The 11736-nt window shown below is 51.3% G+C and overlaps 1 protein-coding gene across 1 annotated transcript; it reads right to left on the reverse strand.

The window, feature by feature from the left end:
- Positions 1-9997: 9997 nt before the first annotated feature.
- Positions 9998-10695, reverse strand: LOC109157308 (uncharacterized mitochondrial protein AtMg00810-like). The gene is made up of 2 exons (XM_019305208.1): positions 10447-10695; positions 9998-10336 (listed from the first exon to the last, which is right to left on the reverse strand). The coding sequence occupies exons 1-2, from the start codon at positions 10693-10695 to the stop codon at positions 9998-10000; spliced, it is 588 nt and encodes a 195-aa protein (XP_019160753.1).
- Positions 10696-11736: the final 1041 nt, after the last annotated feature.

Here is an 11736-nt window from a genome sequence, read left to right on the forward strand (position 1 = left end):
GCTTTTTCTATCTCAGAAACAGTTTAGGGTCAGTGCCCCGTCGTTTCTCTTAATACTCGCCGAGTCCGGCAGTCGAGGCGACTCCTGTAGGCTTTTTCTCGGAAACGTCTAAGGGTCTGGGCCCTTGTTTCCAATCTCTTCTTGCCGAGTCCCTCGGTCGAGGCGACCCATTAGGCTTTTTCTATCTCAGAAACAGTCTAGTGTCAGTGCCCCGTCGTTTCTCTTAGTACTCACCGAGTCCCTCAGTCGAGGCGACTCCTGTAGGCTTTTTCTCGGAAACGTCTAAGGGTCTCGGCCCTTGTTTCCTATCTCTTCTTGCCGAGTCCCTCGGTCGAGGCGACCCATTAGGCTTTTTCTATCTCAGAAACAGTCTAGGGTCAGTGCCCCGTCGTTTCTCTTAATACTCGCCGAGTCCCTCAGTCGAGGCGACTCCTGTAGGCTTTTTCCTCGGAAACGTCTAAGGGTCTGGGCCCTTGTTTCCTATCTCTTCTTGCCGAGTCCCTCGGTCGAGGCGACCCATTAGGCTTTTTCTATCTCAGAAACAGTTTAGGGTCAGTGCCCCGTCGTTTCTCTCAATACTCGCCGAGTCCCTCAGTCGAGGCGACTCCTGTAGGCTTTTCCTCGGAAACGTCTAAGGGTCTGGGCCCTTGTTTCCTATCTTTTCTTGCCGAGTCCCTCGGTCGAGGCGACCCATTAGGCTTTTTCTATCTCAGAAACAGTTTAGGGTCAGTGCCCCGTCGTTTCTCTTAATACTCGCCGAGTCCGGCAGTCGAGGCGACTCCTGTAGGCTTTTTCTCGGAAACGTCTAAGGGTCTGGGCCCTTGTTTCCAATCTCTTCTTGCCGAGTCCCTCGGTCGAGGCGACCCATTAGGCTTTTTCTATCTCAGAAACAGTCTAGTGTCAGTGCCCCGTCGTTTCTCTTAGTACTCACCGAGTCCCTCAGTCGAGGCGACTCCTGTAGGCTTTTTCTCGGAAACGTCTAAGGGTCTCGGCCCTTGTTTCCTATCTCTTCTTGCCGAGTCCCTCGGTCGAGGCGACCCATTAGGCTTTTTCTATCTCAGAAACAGTCTAGGGTCAGTGCCCCGTCGTTTCTCTTAATACTCGCCGAGTCCCTCAGTCGAGGCGACTCCTGTAGGCTTTTCCTCGGAAACGTCTAAGGGTCTGGGCCCTTGTTTCCTATCTCTTCTTGCCGAGTCCCTCGGTCGAGGCGACCCATTAGGCTTTTTCTATCTCAGAAACAGTTTAGGGTCAGTGCCCCGTCGTTTCTCTCAATACTCGCCGAGTCCCTCAGTCGAGGCGACTCCTGTAGGCTTTTCCTCGGAAACGTCTAAGGGTCTGGGCCCTTGTTTCCTATCTTTTCTTGCCGAGTCCCTCGGTCGAGGCGACCCATTAGGCTTTTTCTATCTCAGAAACAGTTTAGGGTCAGTGCCCCGTCGTTTCTCTTAATACTCGCCGAGTCCGGCAGTCGAGGCGACTCCTGTAGGCTTTTTCTCGGAAACGTCTAAGGGTCTGGGCCCTTGTTTCCAATCTCTTCTTGCCGAGTCCCTCGGTCGAGGCGACCCATTAGGCTTTTTCTATCTCAGAAATAGTCTAGTGTCAGTGCCCCGTCGTTTCTCTTAGTACTCACCGAGTCCCTCTGTCGAGGCGACTCCTGTAGGCTTTTTCTCGGAAACGTCTAAGGGTCTCGGCCCTTGTTTCCTATCTCTTCTTGCCGAGTCCCTCGGTCGAGGCGACCCATTAGGCTTTTTCTATCTCAGAAACAGTCTAGGGTCAGTGCCCCGTCGTTTCTCTTAATACTCGCCGGGTCCCTCAGTCGAGGCGACTCCTGTAGGCTTTTCCTCGGAAACGTCTAAGGGTCTGGGCCCTTGTTTCCTATCTCTTCTTGCCGAGTCCCTCGGTCGAGGCGACCCATTAGGCTTTTTCTATCTCAGAAACAGTTTAGGGTCAGTGCCCCGTCGTTTCTCTTAATACTCGCCGAGTCCCTCAGTCGAGGCGACTCCTGTAGGCTTTTTCTCGGAAACGTCTAAGGGTCTGGGCCCTTGTTTCCTATCTCTTCTTGCCGATTCCCTGGGACGATTAACTGTAACCCATGCGCTTTATTTAGATTTTTGGAATCCTTGAGCACGTACACGGCCTATCCTTTTCTACTGATAGAACCTTTTCAAATGGGTGACATTCCATATGCGATCTATGAGATTGCCTTCCATAGTCTCTAACTTATAGGTTCCGGCTTGGACCACCGCTGCGATACGGTATGGCCCCTCCCACTTAACCGCAAACTTGCCCCCTTCGGTGGGCTGACTGGCCTGTCGATCGCGCAACACGAGGTCGCCAACCTGGAAGGTTCGCGGGCGAGTCCTCCGGTCGCGATATCCTTTCACCGCCCGCTGGTACTCGACCATCCGTGCACTCGCGGCTTCCCTCCTTTCTTCTAGGAAATTTTTCTCGATCCGCAAATTCTCTTCGTTCGCTGCATCCGAGTAGGTGCGAACCCGGTGGGTGGGCTCGACTACTTCGACTGGAACCTTGGCCTCGAAGCCGTATGCGAGCGAGAACGGGCTCTCCCCCGTCGCTCGCCGCTGGGTAGTGCGATAAGCCCATTGGACTCGGTCAAGCTCGTCCGCCCAACTTCCCCGGATGTCTTCGAGCTTCTTCCGGATCCCATCGACCAACGTTCGATTCACATTCTCGACCTGCCCATTGGCTTGTGGGTACGCCACCGAGACCTTGGTATGCTTGATACCATGTCGGCGGTAGAAATCAGCGAAGGCCTGGCAATCAAACTGTGGCCCGTTGTCGCTGACGATGTGCTCGGGCAGGCCGAAGCGACATATCACCCTTTTCCACAGAAAACGTCGACATTGGTACTCAGTGATGGTAGCCAATGGTTCTGCATCGACCCATTTGGTGAAATAGTCGATAGCCACGACACAAAACTTCAGACCTCCCGGGGCGACGGGCAATGGCCCCAACAAGTCTATTCCCCACTTGGCGAAGGGGATAGCAGTGGTGACCGGTGTATAAAAGGTGGCCGGCCGGGTGTTTTTCCTGGCGAATGCTTGACAGACGCCGCACCTGGACATCCATTCGATGCAGTCTCGCATCATGGTCGGCCAATAATACCCCTGGACGACTAACTTCCGGGCGAGCGTGTGGGCGCCTTGGTGCGCGGCACAAATGCCTCTATGAGCTTCGTCCATTATTTTCTCGGCCTCGGGTCTAAGCAGGCACTTTAGTAAGGGTCCTCCGAACGACTGTTTGTATAGCTGTCCGCCGATGATCTGGAAGGAAGGGGCTTTCCGCCGAACTCTCGCGGCGACTCCCGGGTCTTCCGGTAACTCGCCTTTTTCTATGAATCGCCGGATGTCCTCTATCCAGAACATTTTGGGATTTTTCCCTCGATCCCATTCCTCGATATCTACTCGCTGGACTTCCAGTGGTGCCTCTTCAACACTCGGCCGATTTAGCTCCTCCTTCTGGAAAATTTTTATCAGGTTGTCCGGTACCCCTTCCAGGGCAATTTTGGACAATAGGTCGGCTTCCATGTTGTCCGCGTGGGGTATGTACTCTATCTCGTAAGCCCCGAACCCTTTTAACATCTCGACCACACGCTCTTTGTATAGTACCATCCTCGCATTCTTAGTTTCACACGTACCCGAGATCTGTCCGACTACCAGTCTGGAGTCAGTCTTGATTCGCAGCCGCTCGACTCCCAGGGCCTTGGCGAGTCGGAGGCCGTTTAATACCGCTTCGTACTCGGCCTCATTATTTGATGTCGAGAACCGGTATCTCAGAGCGTAATATAGCCAGAATCCTTCCGGAGTGATGACACCGCCTCCACAGTGCTGTCGACTCGATGCTCCGTCCGCGTGCATTTCCCACCACTCGCCCGGGCAGCTCTCCGAGGCGTGTTCTTTTTCTTCCTCACTTGCCGTGCATTCGACCAGGAAGTCGGCCAAGGCTTGACCCTTAATGGAAGGCCGGGGTTGGTACTCAATCCCATACTGAGTCAACTCTACGGCCCACTTTACAAGTCGGCCGGAGGACAAGGGGTTTCTTAGCACGCTTCCGAGCGGCTAGTCTGTCAAAACTCGAACGGTATGGGCTTGGAAATAGGGTGCCAGCTTGTGCACGGTGACTACCAATGCATACACAATCTTTTCCAGAACGGTGTACCGCGTCTCAGCGGCCTTCAGCGAGCGACTTACGTAATAAACCGGGTGCTGGACTCGGTCCTCCTCTCGGACCAACACCAACTCACTGCTTTGGCTGAGGCGGCGAGGTACAAGAATAAAGGCTCGCCCACCTGGGGGGGTAGCCAGCACTGGGGGCGTTGAGAGGTACTGTTTCAACTCCTTGTTCTTCATGGCTTCGAAGAAAGGTACGGTCTTATCCGCCGCTTTGCTCAAGAAGCGGCTAAGGGCGGCCAATCGGCCAGTCAGCCGTTGTAGGTCCCTGACGGTTGTAGGAGGCTGCATGTCGATGATGGCCTGTACTTTTTCCGGATTAGGCTCGATGCCTCGTTTGGTGACCATGTAGCCCAAGAATTTGCCACCTTGGACGGCGAACGCGCACTTTTTGGGGTTCAGCCGAAGGTTGTATTTCATCATTACCTTGAAGCAGTCGGCCAGTTCCTCCGCATGCTTATCCTCCTCCCGGCTCTTGACGAGCATATCGTCGACGTACGCAGCCATCGATTTCCCAAGCAGATGTTGGAACAACCGGGCGACCATTCGGGTGTACGTAGCCCCGGCATTTTTAAGTCCGAAGGGCATGACTCAGTAACAGTAAACTCCGTCCGGTGTCAGGAAGGCGGTCTTCTCCTCATCCGCCGGGTGCATAAATATTTGATGGTACCCTCTGAAGGCGTCCATGAAACTCAGTAGCGCCGACCCGGCCGTTTCGTCGACTAACTGGTCGATCCGAGGTAAGGGAAACGGGTCTTTCGGACAAGCCTTATTAAGGTCGGTGTAGTCCACGCACATTCGCCACGCCGGGGGCTTGGGTACGAGGACCACATTGGCCAACCACTCCGGGTACTTAACCTCGCGGATGTGCTCGGCCGCTAGTAGCGTGCCAACTTCCTTCTTCACAAATTCCCTCCGGTCGTTGGCTAGGTATCGTTTCTTCTGTACGACCGGTCGGTGCTCCGGATCTACGACGAGTTTGTGCGATATGATTGATCGGTCGACGCCAGGCATGTCCTCTGGGCCCCAGGCGAAAATCGTCTGGTGCTCCCGGAGCACCTTTACAATTTCTTTTTTCAGTGTCTCGGAGAGGCCGACTCCAATTCGGACCCGTCGGTCCGGCCATGCAGAGTCGATCTCGACTTCCTCCAACTCGACAGCAGGCTCTGGGCGAGGTAGTATCGTCTTCTTCGGGGGCCTCTCAGTGATCTCATGGATCTGCATCTCGCGTTTGCCCATCCCTCTGCATGCCTGCAAATAGCAGTCGCGGGCGACCTTTCGGTCACAGCGTACCGTGCCTACTCCATTCGGTGTGTGGAATTTCAGGCAGAGATGCTCAATTGAGATCAAGGCTCCTAAATCCTCAAGACCCGGTCGGCCAAGGATCGCGTTATGCGAGCAGGCCAGGTCTACCACAATAAATTTCATGCTGAGTTTCTGTACGTCCGGGTACGTGCCAATCTCCACTGGGAGTGTGATCGACCCTTCCGCCTCCACCGAGTCCCCTGTGAAGCCGGCGAGGGGAGTTTTGACGGGGTTCAGCTGTTCTCGAGTCAGCCCCATTTTGGTGAAGGTTTCTAGATATAACACGTTGACGCTGCTCCCGGTGTCCACCAGGATTCGCCGAACGACGATGCCGTTGACGTCCATGGCTATAACCAACGCATCTCGATGCAGTATTTCTCCGGCTGGTAAGTCTCTGTCGGTGAACACGATGGGCTCTCGACACACCTTTTTGGAGTTCTCCTCACGCCCGTACACTGTTCCGACGTACAACTACCGAGCCCAAGCTTTTCTGGTGTTCGCTGAATCGCCACCTTCCGGCCCGCCGACTATCATGTTGATAACCGGTTTTTGGCACCACTGGGCCTACTCCTCTTCGGGAACCGGCTGTTTGCCTCGACTGCTTTCGGCAACGGCGACGGGTTCCTCATCCCCTCGACTGCCCGGCCTCCGCCTCCACTGGTTAGGAGGCGGGGTTCCTCGCTGGATGATGCCCTCCATGATCTTCTTCAGGTAGAAGCACTCCTCCGTACTGTGGGTATAAGATTTATGATAACGACAATACTTAGCGTTCTTACCCATCTCTTCGTTTGTCGCGCGATCGTCGGTCGGCGGAGGCGGAGGCGGGGCAACCGCTTGTACCTCGTGTACCGGACGCTCGGGAATCGGCCGATAGGCGTGGACCACTGGTCGGTCGTACGGCCGTCTAACTTCGGGTCGCCGAGCCACGTCCGGGCGCCTTTCTTTGGCTTCCGCTCGCGTTCTCTTTTCGCTGGCAGATCCGCCGACTTCGCGCTGTCGCTTGTGCTTCATAGCCTGCTCCGTATTGGCCCTCTTGTTGGCCATATGAATGGCTTCTGCGTAGGTGGCCGGCCGATTGTCCCTCAGGTCTCGGTACAGCTGGCCGGACCGCAGCGACTCGATGAAGAAGGTGAGCGCCGTCTGGTCCTCGACCTCTTCTATGGACTGGATTTCTTTCTGCCAGCGGGCCAGATAGGTTTTCAAAGATTCGCCTTCGTCTTGACGGATGTCACCCAAGTGAGTTAGGTCCTTTTGTGGCTTAATATTAGCGGCGTAATGGCTCATGAAGCGGTTTGCCAGCTCTTCAAAGTTGTGAATCGACCCTGAGGGCTGCGCCACCAGCCACCTTTGTGCTGACCCCTTCAACGTGGGTAAGAAAGCACGACACATGACCGGGGGTCTCGTACCCCCAAAACCTGCATCTTGGCCTGATAGCTCAGCAAATGCTCGCGGGGATCGCCGGTTCCATCGAACGTGGCTTGTTCCGGGAACTTGAAGTCACTCGGTATCTTAAAAGCCATAACCTCGTCTGAGAAGGGTAAGGCGGTCAGCAACGTACGTCCTGGGGATTTGGCTTTTCCCTCCATCCGTTCTTTCAGATTTCGCACCTCCTGTACTAGGTTAGCCACTTTGACCCTCTCCCGGGTGCGATTTCCCGTGGATTCCGTGCTTTCGCCGACTTCAGACTCAGCCGGTTGGACGGGGTTGCGGGGAGGTTGCTCCACGCGACGAGTCTCAGTCCTGGCTCTTTTGGTTCGGCTCTTCTCTCGTGCAGCTTGTCGGTCGCGGGCGGCTAACGGGGCACGACTGGGCTCCTTCCGGCTTAATCGTTCCCTTGCCGACCGACGCCCAACGCTGGGACCTAGCCGGGAATGAACGGATTGTACCGGTTGGCTTTCAGCCCGTCGGCTCAATTGCCGGTTGTCGGGCCTCTGAGGCGGTTGCAACTCGCGTTGCGGCTGGTGAGTGATGGACTGTTCTCTCACTCCTAGGCTCGCTTCGGCGCAGGCGCGCCCGATTACGCGTAACTGCTCCGGGGTGAGCAGCACCTGAGGTAATTGCGGGTTTATCTGCGGCGTCGGCGGCGGTGTCGTCTCGTTTTCTTGGCTCCGAGCATTTCTCCTATTCAGCTGGCTTCTCAGGTCGGCCTCCCGTCCGTTGTCGTGACGGCTCGACTGTTCCTCGCTTCCCGCCATGTCTGGAGTTTTCCTGATTCGACTGTTGTTCCTCGGACTCGCCTCACTCAAGAGGACACGTGACTCTTCGTTTAAATCCCCACGGACGGCGCCAGTGATGGTTTTAGGGTTTTCGGGCCCAAGGAGGTCCAACACAACCTTTGGTCGGAGGATACACCTCTCAATAATATATATGTCTAACTCAGAGATAATGTTAGTGCTCGGAAATTCTTTGTTATTCTCCCCTCTTCCGGGTGTCCGAAAAATGTCCCCCTTTTACAAAAATGGAGGAGCCTTTATATAGTGGCTCCTCTTCTGCCGACTTGAAGGCCCTTAATGGCCGACTTCAAGGCTAATCAAGATATGGAGTCGTTGGACGCTATTACTCGGTCGACCAACGGCTCTCCTAGGCTTGTAACAGCCCGACCGGGTCCTGTCTTCAATGCTTCAACGGCTCTCTTTTAAAGGAACCCCTTTAATGCCCTCAACGGCTCCTCGAGCCGGGTCCTTTCCTGGGCTTGGGCCTTGGCCGACTCCTGGACTCGACCTGACTGCTCTTTGGGCTCCTCTCGATGCTGGCCCACTTCTATTTTCTTTGGGCCCCCATCTCTTGGGCCGGGGTCCTTACCCCATCAAACTAGTTGTTAGAATCAAGCGCACTAATGTATGTGGTTGTCAGCACCATAGCCTTCCCCTCCCAGCACCTACTAACCCCAATTGTCAAGATCACCACTACACCAAAATGTATAATTAGTAACAAATGCACAATTATATTTTCTTATACTCGAATAGTAGTCAGCGCCTTTCGATGGCAAAACGTTGGACTTAGTCATCCAAATCTCCATTCAAAACTATTTATTGTAATATTTTTAATTATGAAATAATTAATATTTTTGCATATTAAAAAAAATATTTATACACACACACGCACACACACGCACACGCGCACGCGCGCATTTTCCACACTTTTCGTTTTCTATATTTTTTTAAAATCACATTTTCCTATTTCTGGTTTCTGTGCAACAACTTAGGGAATAATTGTCTTTATGAGGTGTTTGGTTGGGAGGAAGGAATTAGGAAGAAAAAGAATTATAATTCGGTGAGAAAAGAATAAGGTGGATTCAAATTACATTGTTTAATAGGAAAGAATAGAATTATTGAGAATGACAAGGAAAAAAAGTGATATAAATACTAAATGAGTTCTAGTCTTGAATAACCCCTAAGCATTTGTGAATTAAGGGAGTTTTATGTCATGCAATTCTCTGTGTATCCAGTAGATGCTGAATCCATGATTACAAAGCATATATGGCGGCGTGACCACAGTTCAATGACCTCGGTTCAAACAGGTTTAATTTATTGCTAGCTTGGCCGAAAAACATTCAGATTAAAACAATACAATGTTGCTCTAAACTACGAGGCAGAAGGGTCAAATAGACTCATGTATTAACATTGATTATTTATCTAGCATTATGAATTAAAATATTATCTATCTAGGCCATTAAATTCTCAATTATTTTTCATCTAGCATTTTAGCAAGTTTTTAACAAGTAACCCATCTAATTTGTTTACATGAAAAAATAAAATAAAAACAAAATGCTGACATATTATTTTTTTCATCCAACTTGCTGTTTTTGTCACTTTTTATGTAGAAAAATTCTTTTTTTTTATTACGTATTAGGATTATGTTGATTTTTTATATGACTTGAAAGATTCCAACTCCTCCGTTGCGAGTGTTGAGTGTGAAAACACGTATGAGTATTCTAAGTGGAATGCATCTATGCTGTTGTTACTATAAATTTGCCCTGCAAAATATATATTTTTGTCGTGGAGGGGTACTCCATCGACTTAAAAAACATGGCCGCTTTCCTAGGGGACATATGACAGTCTCCTTTCTTCGGATGAGAGAGATAATTCTATTCAGTTACAAAAAATAGAGATTACAATAGTATATGAAATAAGAAAACGTAAATCTCTCCTATCTAATAGACTAGCTCTAGTCAACTAATCTAACACCACATAATTATTAACTATAATATTAACAAATACAATATGAAATAATAACATTATTAACACACCCCCTCAAGCACAAGGTTGATGTGCAACAACGTTGAGCTTGTCCCGAAGCGCCGCAAACCGCAGCCCAAGCAACGACTTTGTGAAGATATCCGCTAGCTGGTCCTTGGTAGATACAAAGTTAACCACGAAGTCCCCGGATGCAACCTTGTCCCGAACGAAGTGATAGTCGATTTCAACATGTTTAGTCCTAGCGTGAAAAACCGGATTGGCGCAAAGATACGTGGCTCCTAAATTGTCGCACCAAAGAGTCTATGGTTAACCGGAGTGTAAATCAAGTTCTCGCAGTAACGAGACAACCCATGTTACTTCTGCCGAGACATCTACCAGTGCTTTATACTCAGCTTCAGTGGATGAGCGAGCAACGGTGCGCTGCTTCCGTGAGAGCCAAGAGATGAGGTTGGAACCCAAAAAGATAGCGTATTCAGTAGTACTCTTCCTGTCTATCGGACAACCGGTCCAATCTGATTCTGAAAATGCATGAATAGCGGAGGAGGAAGAAGCCGAGAGGCGTAAACCATAGTCGAGAGTGCCTTTGACGTATCGCAACACCCACTTCAGTAGGCCCCAGTGGTCGTTAGTGGGAGAGTGCATAAACTGACACAAACGGTTGACAGCATATGAGAGGTCTGGCTGAGTGATAGTTGAATATTGCAGGGCGCCCACTATGCGGCGATAATGTGTTTTGGATTTCCATACGGTTGTACTGAAGGAGTAACAACTTGTGTGACAGCAGCTGGAGTCGCTAGCGGCTTACAATCCACCATTCCGGACCGGCTAAGTATGTCAGTCATGTAGCAGCGCTGTGAGAGCACTAAACCACCATCAACCGCGATTGTCTCAATGCCAAGAAAGAACCCTCGGTGTGCCAAGGTCTCGGATCTTGAAAGCTGTGGATATGCGACGTAGGAGAGTGTTAACCAACGTGGCATCATTTCCCAACATAATGATGTCATCGATATAGACCATCAAGAACACCCGTGAGGAGCCAGAGGTGTAGTGAAACAGTGAGACATCCGTTTTGGACGGGAAAAAACCTGCAAAAAGTAAAAAATCATGTACCCTCTTGAACCAAGCACGAGGGGCTTGCTTGAGACCATACATGGAGCGCTGGAGATGACACACATGACCAGGATGTGTCGGGTCTTCATACCCCAGTGGTTGTTTCATATACAATGTTTCTGTTAAGTGCCCGTTGAGAAAGGCATTGTGGACATCTAGCTGGCGAAGAGTCTAACCATTTGACACGGCAAGGGAAAATAGCATCTGTACCGTAGTCGGTTTGACGACCGGACTAAAAGTGTCAAAGAAATCTTCCCCTACTACCGGTTGAAACCCTTTGCAATGAGTCGTGCTTTATAACGCTCTACCGAACCATTTGCGGTGCGCTTGGTGCGAAACACCCATTTGCACCCAATTATATTCATATGAGGTTCAGGTGGAACGAGACGCCTAGTGTTGTTGTGCAGTAGTGCATTGAACTCCTGGTCCATGGCATCACGCCACTGTGGATGCCCTACAGCTTGTGAGTAGCAAGTCTGATTAGTAGTTGCACTTAAGGCATGGAAGTGCTCGTTTGTGCCTCGGGTCATGTGACGAAGGCGCATGACATGTCCACTTTCATGTGGTTGACCACGGGCGGTCCGTGTTCTGTTCGTGGCCGGTGCAGGACCTTCAATAGCCAAGGGTGCGGGGTCTTGAGCTAACGGTGTTGGTTCCGAACCCAAGGGTGCTGGATTAGGAGCCAGCGATGTAATTGCATCGGATTGTGTGAATCGTGGCACTATGGTCCCAGCCGCCCATGGCGCGGTAGCAGACACCGGTGACGATTTATCTTGAAATATCTGGTCTGTAGAAAAAGGAAAAGCAGATTCGTCAAACTGGACATGGCGGTAGATATAGATTTTTCCATTCTTTAGATCCATGCACCTATATCCCGTAAAGGACGGAGGGTAACCTAGGAAGACACAGGGGGCTGAGTGATACTCTATCTTGTG

This window comes from Ipomoea nil, unplaced genomic scaffold (assembly GCF_001879475.1).
Source record: "Ipomoea nil cultivar Tokyo-kokei standard unplaced genomic scaffold, Asagao_1.1 scaffold2779, whole genome shotgun sequence".
NCBI lineage: Eukaryota > Viridiplantae > Streptophyta > Magnoliopsida > Solanales > Convolvulaceae > Ipomoea > Ipomoea nil.

Coding starts and splice junctions, on each gene's coding strand:
- LOC109157308 (XM_019305208.1), bottom strand. CDS start 10,695: ATGACATCATTATGTTGGGAAATGATGCCACGTTGGTTAACACTCTCC. Junction 10,337..10,446: donor CACAAGTTGTTACTCCTTCA/GTACAACCGTAT, acceptor CGTTTGTGTCAG/TTTATGCACTCTCCCACTAA.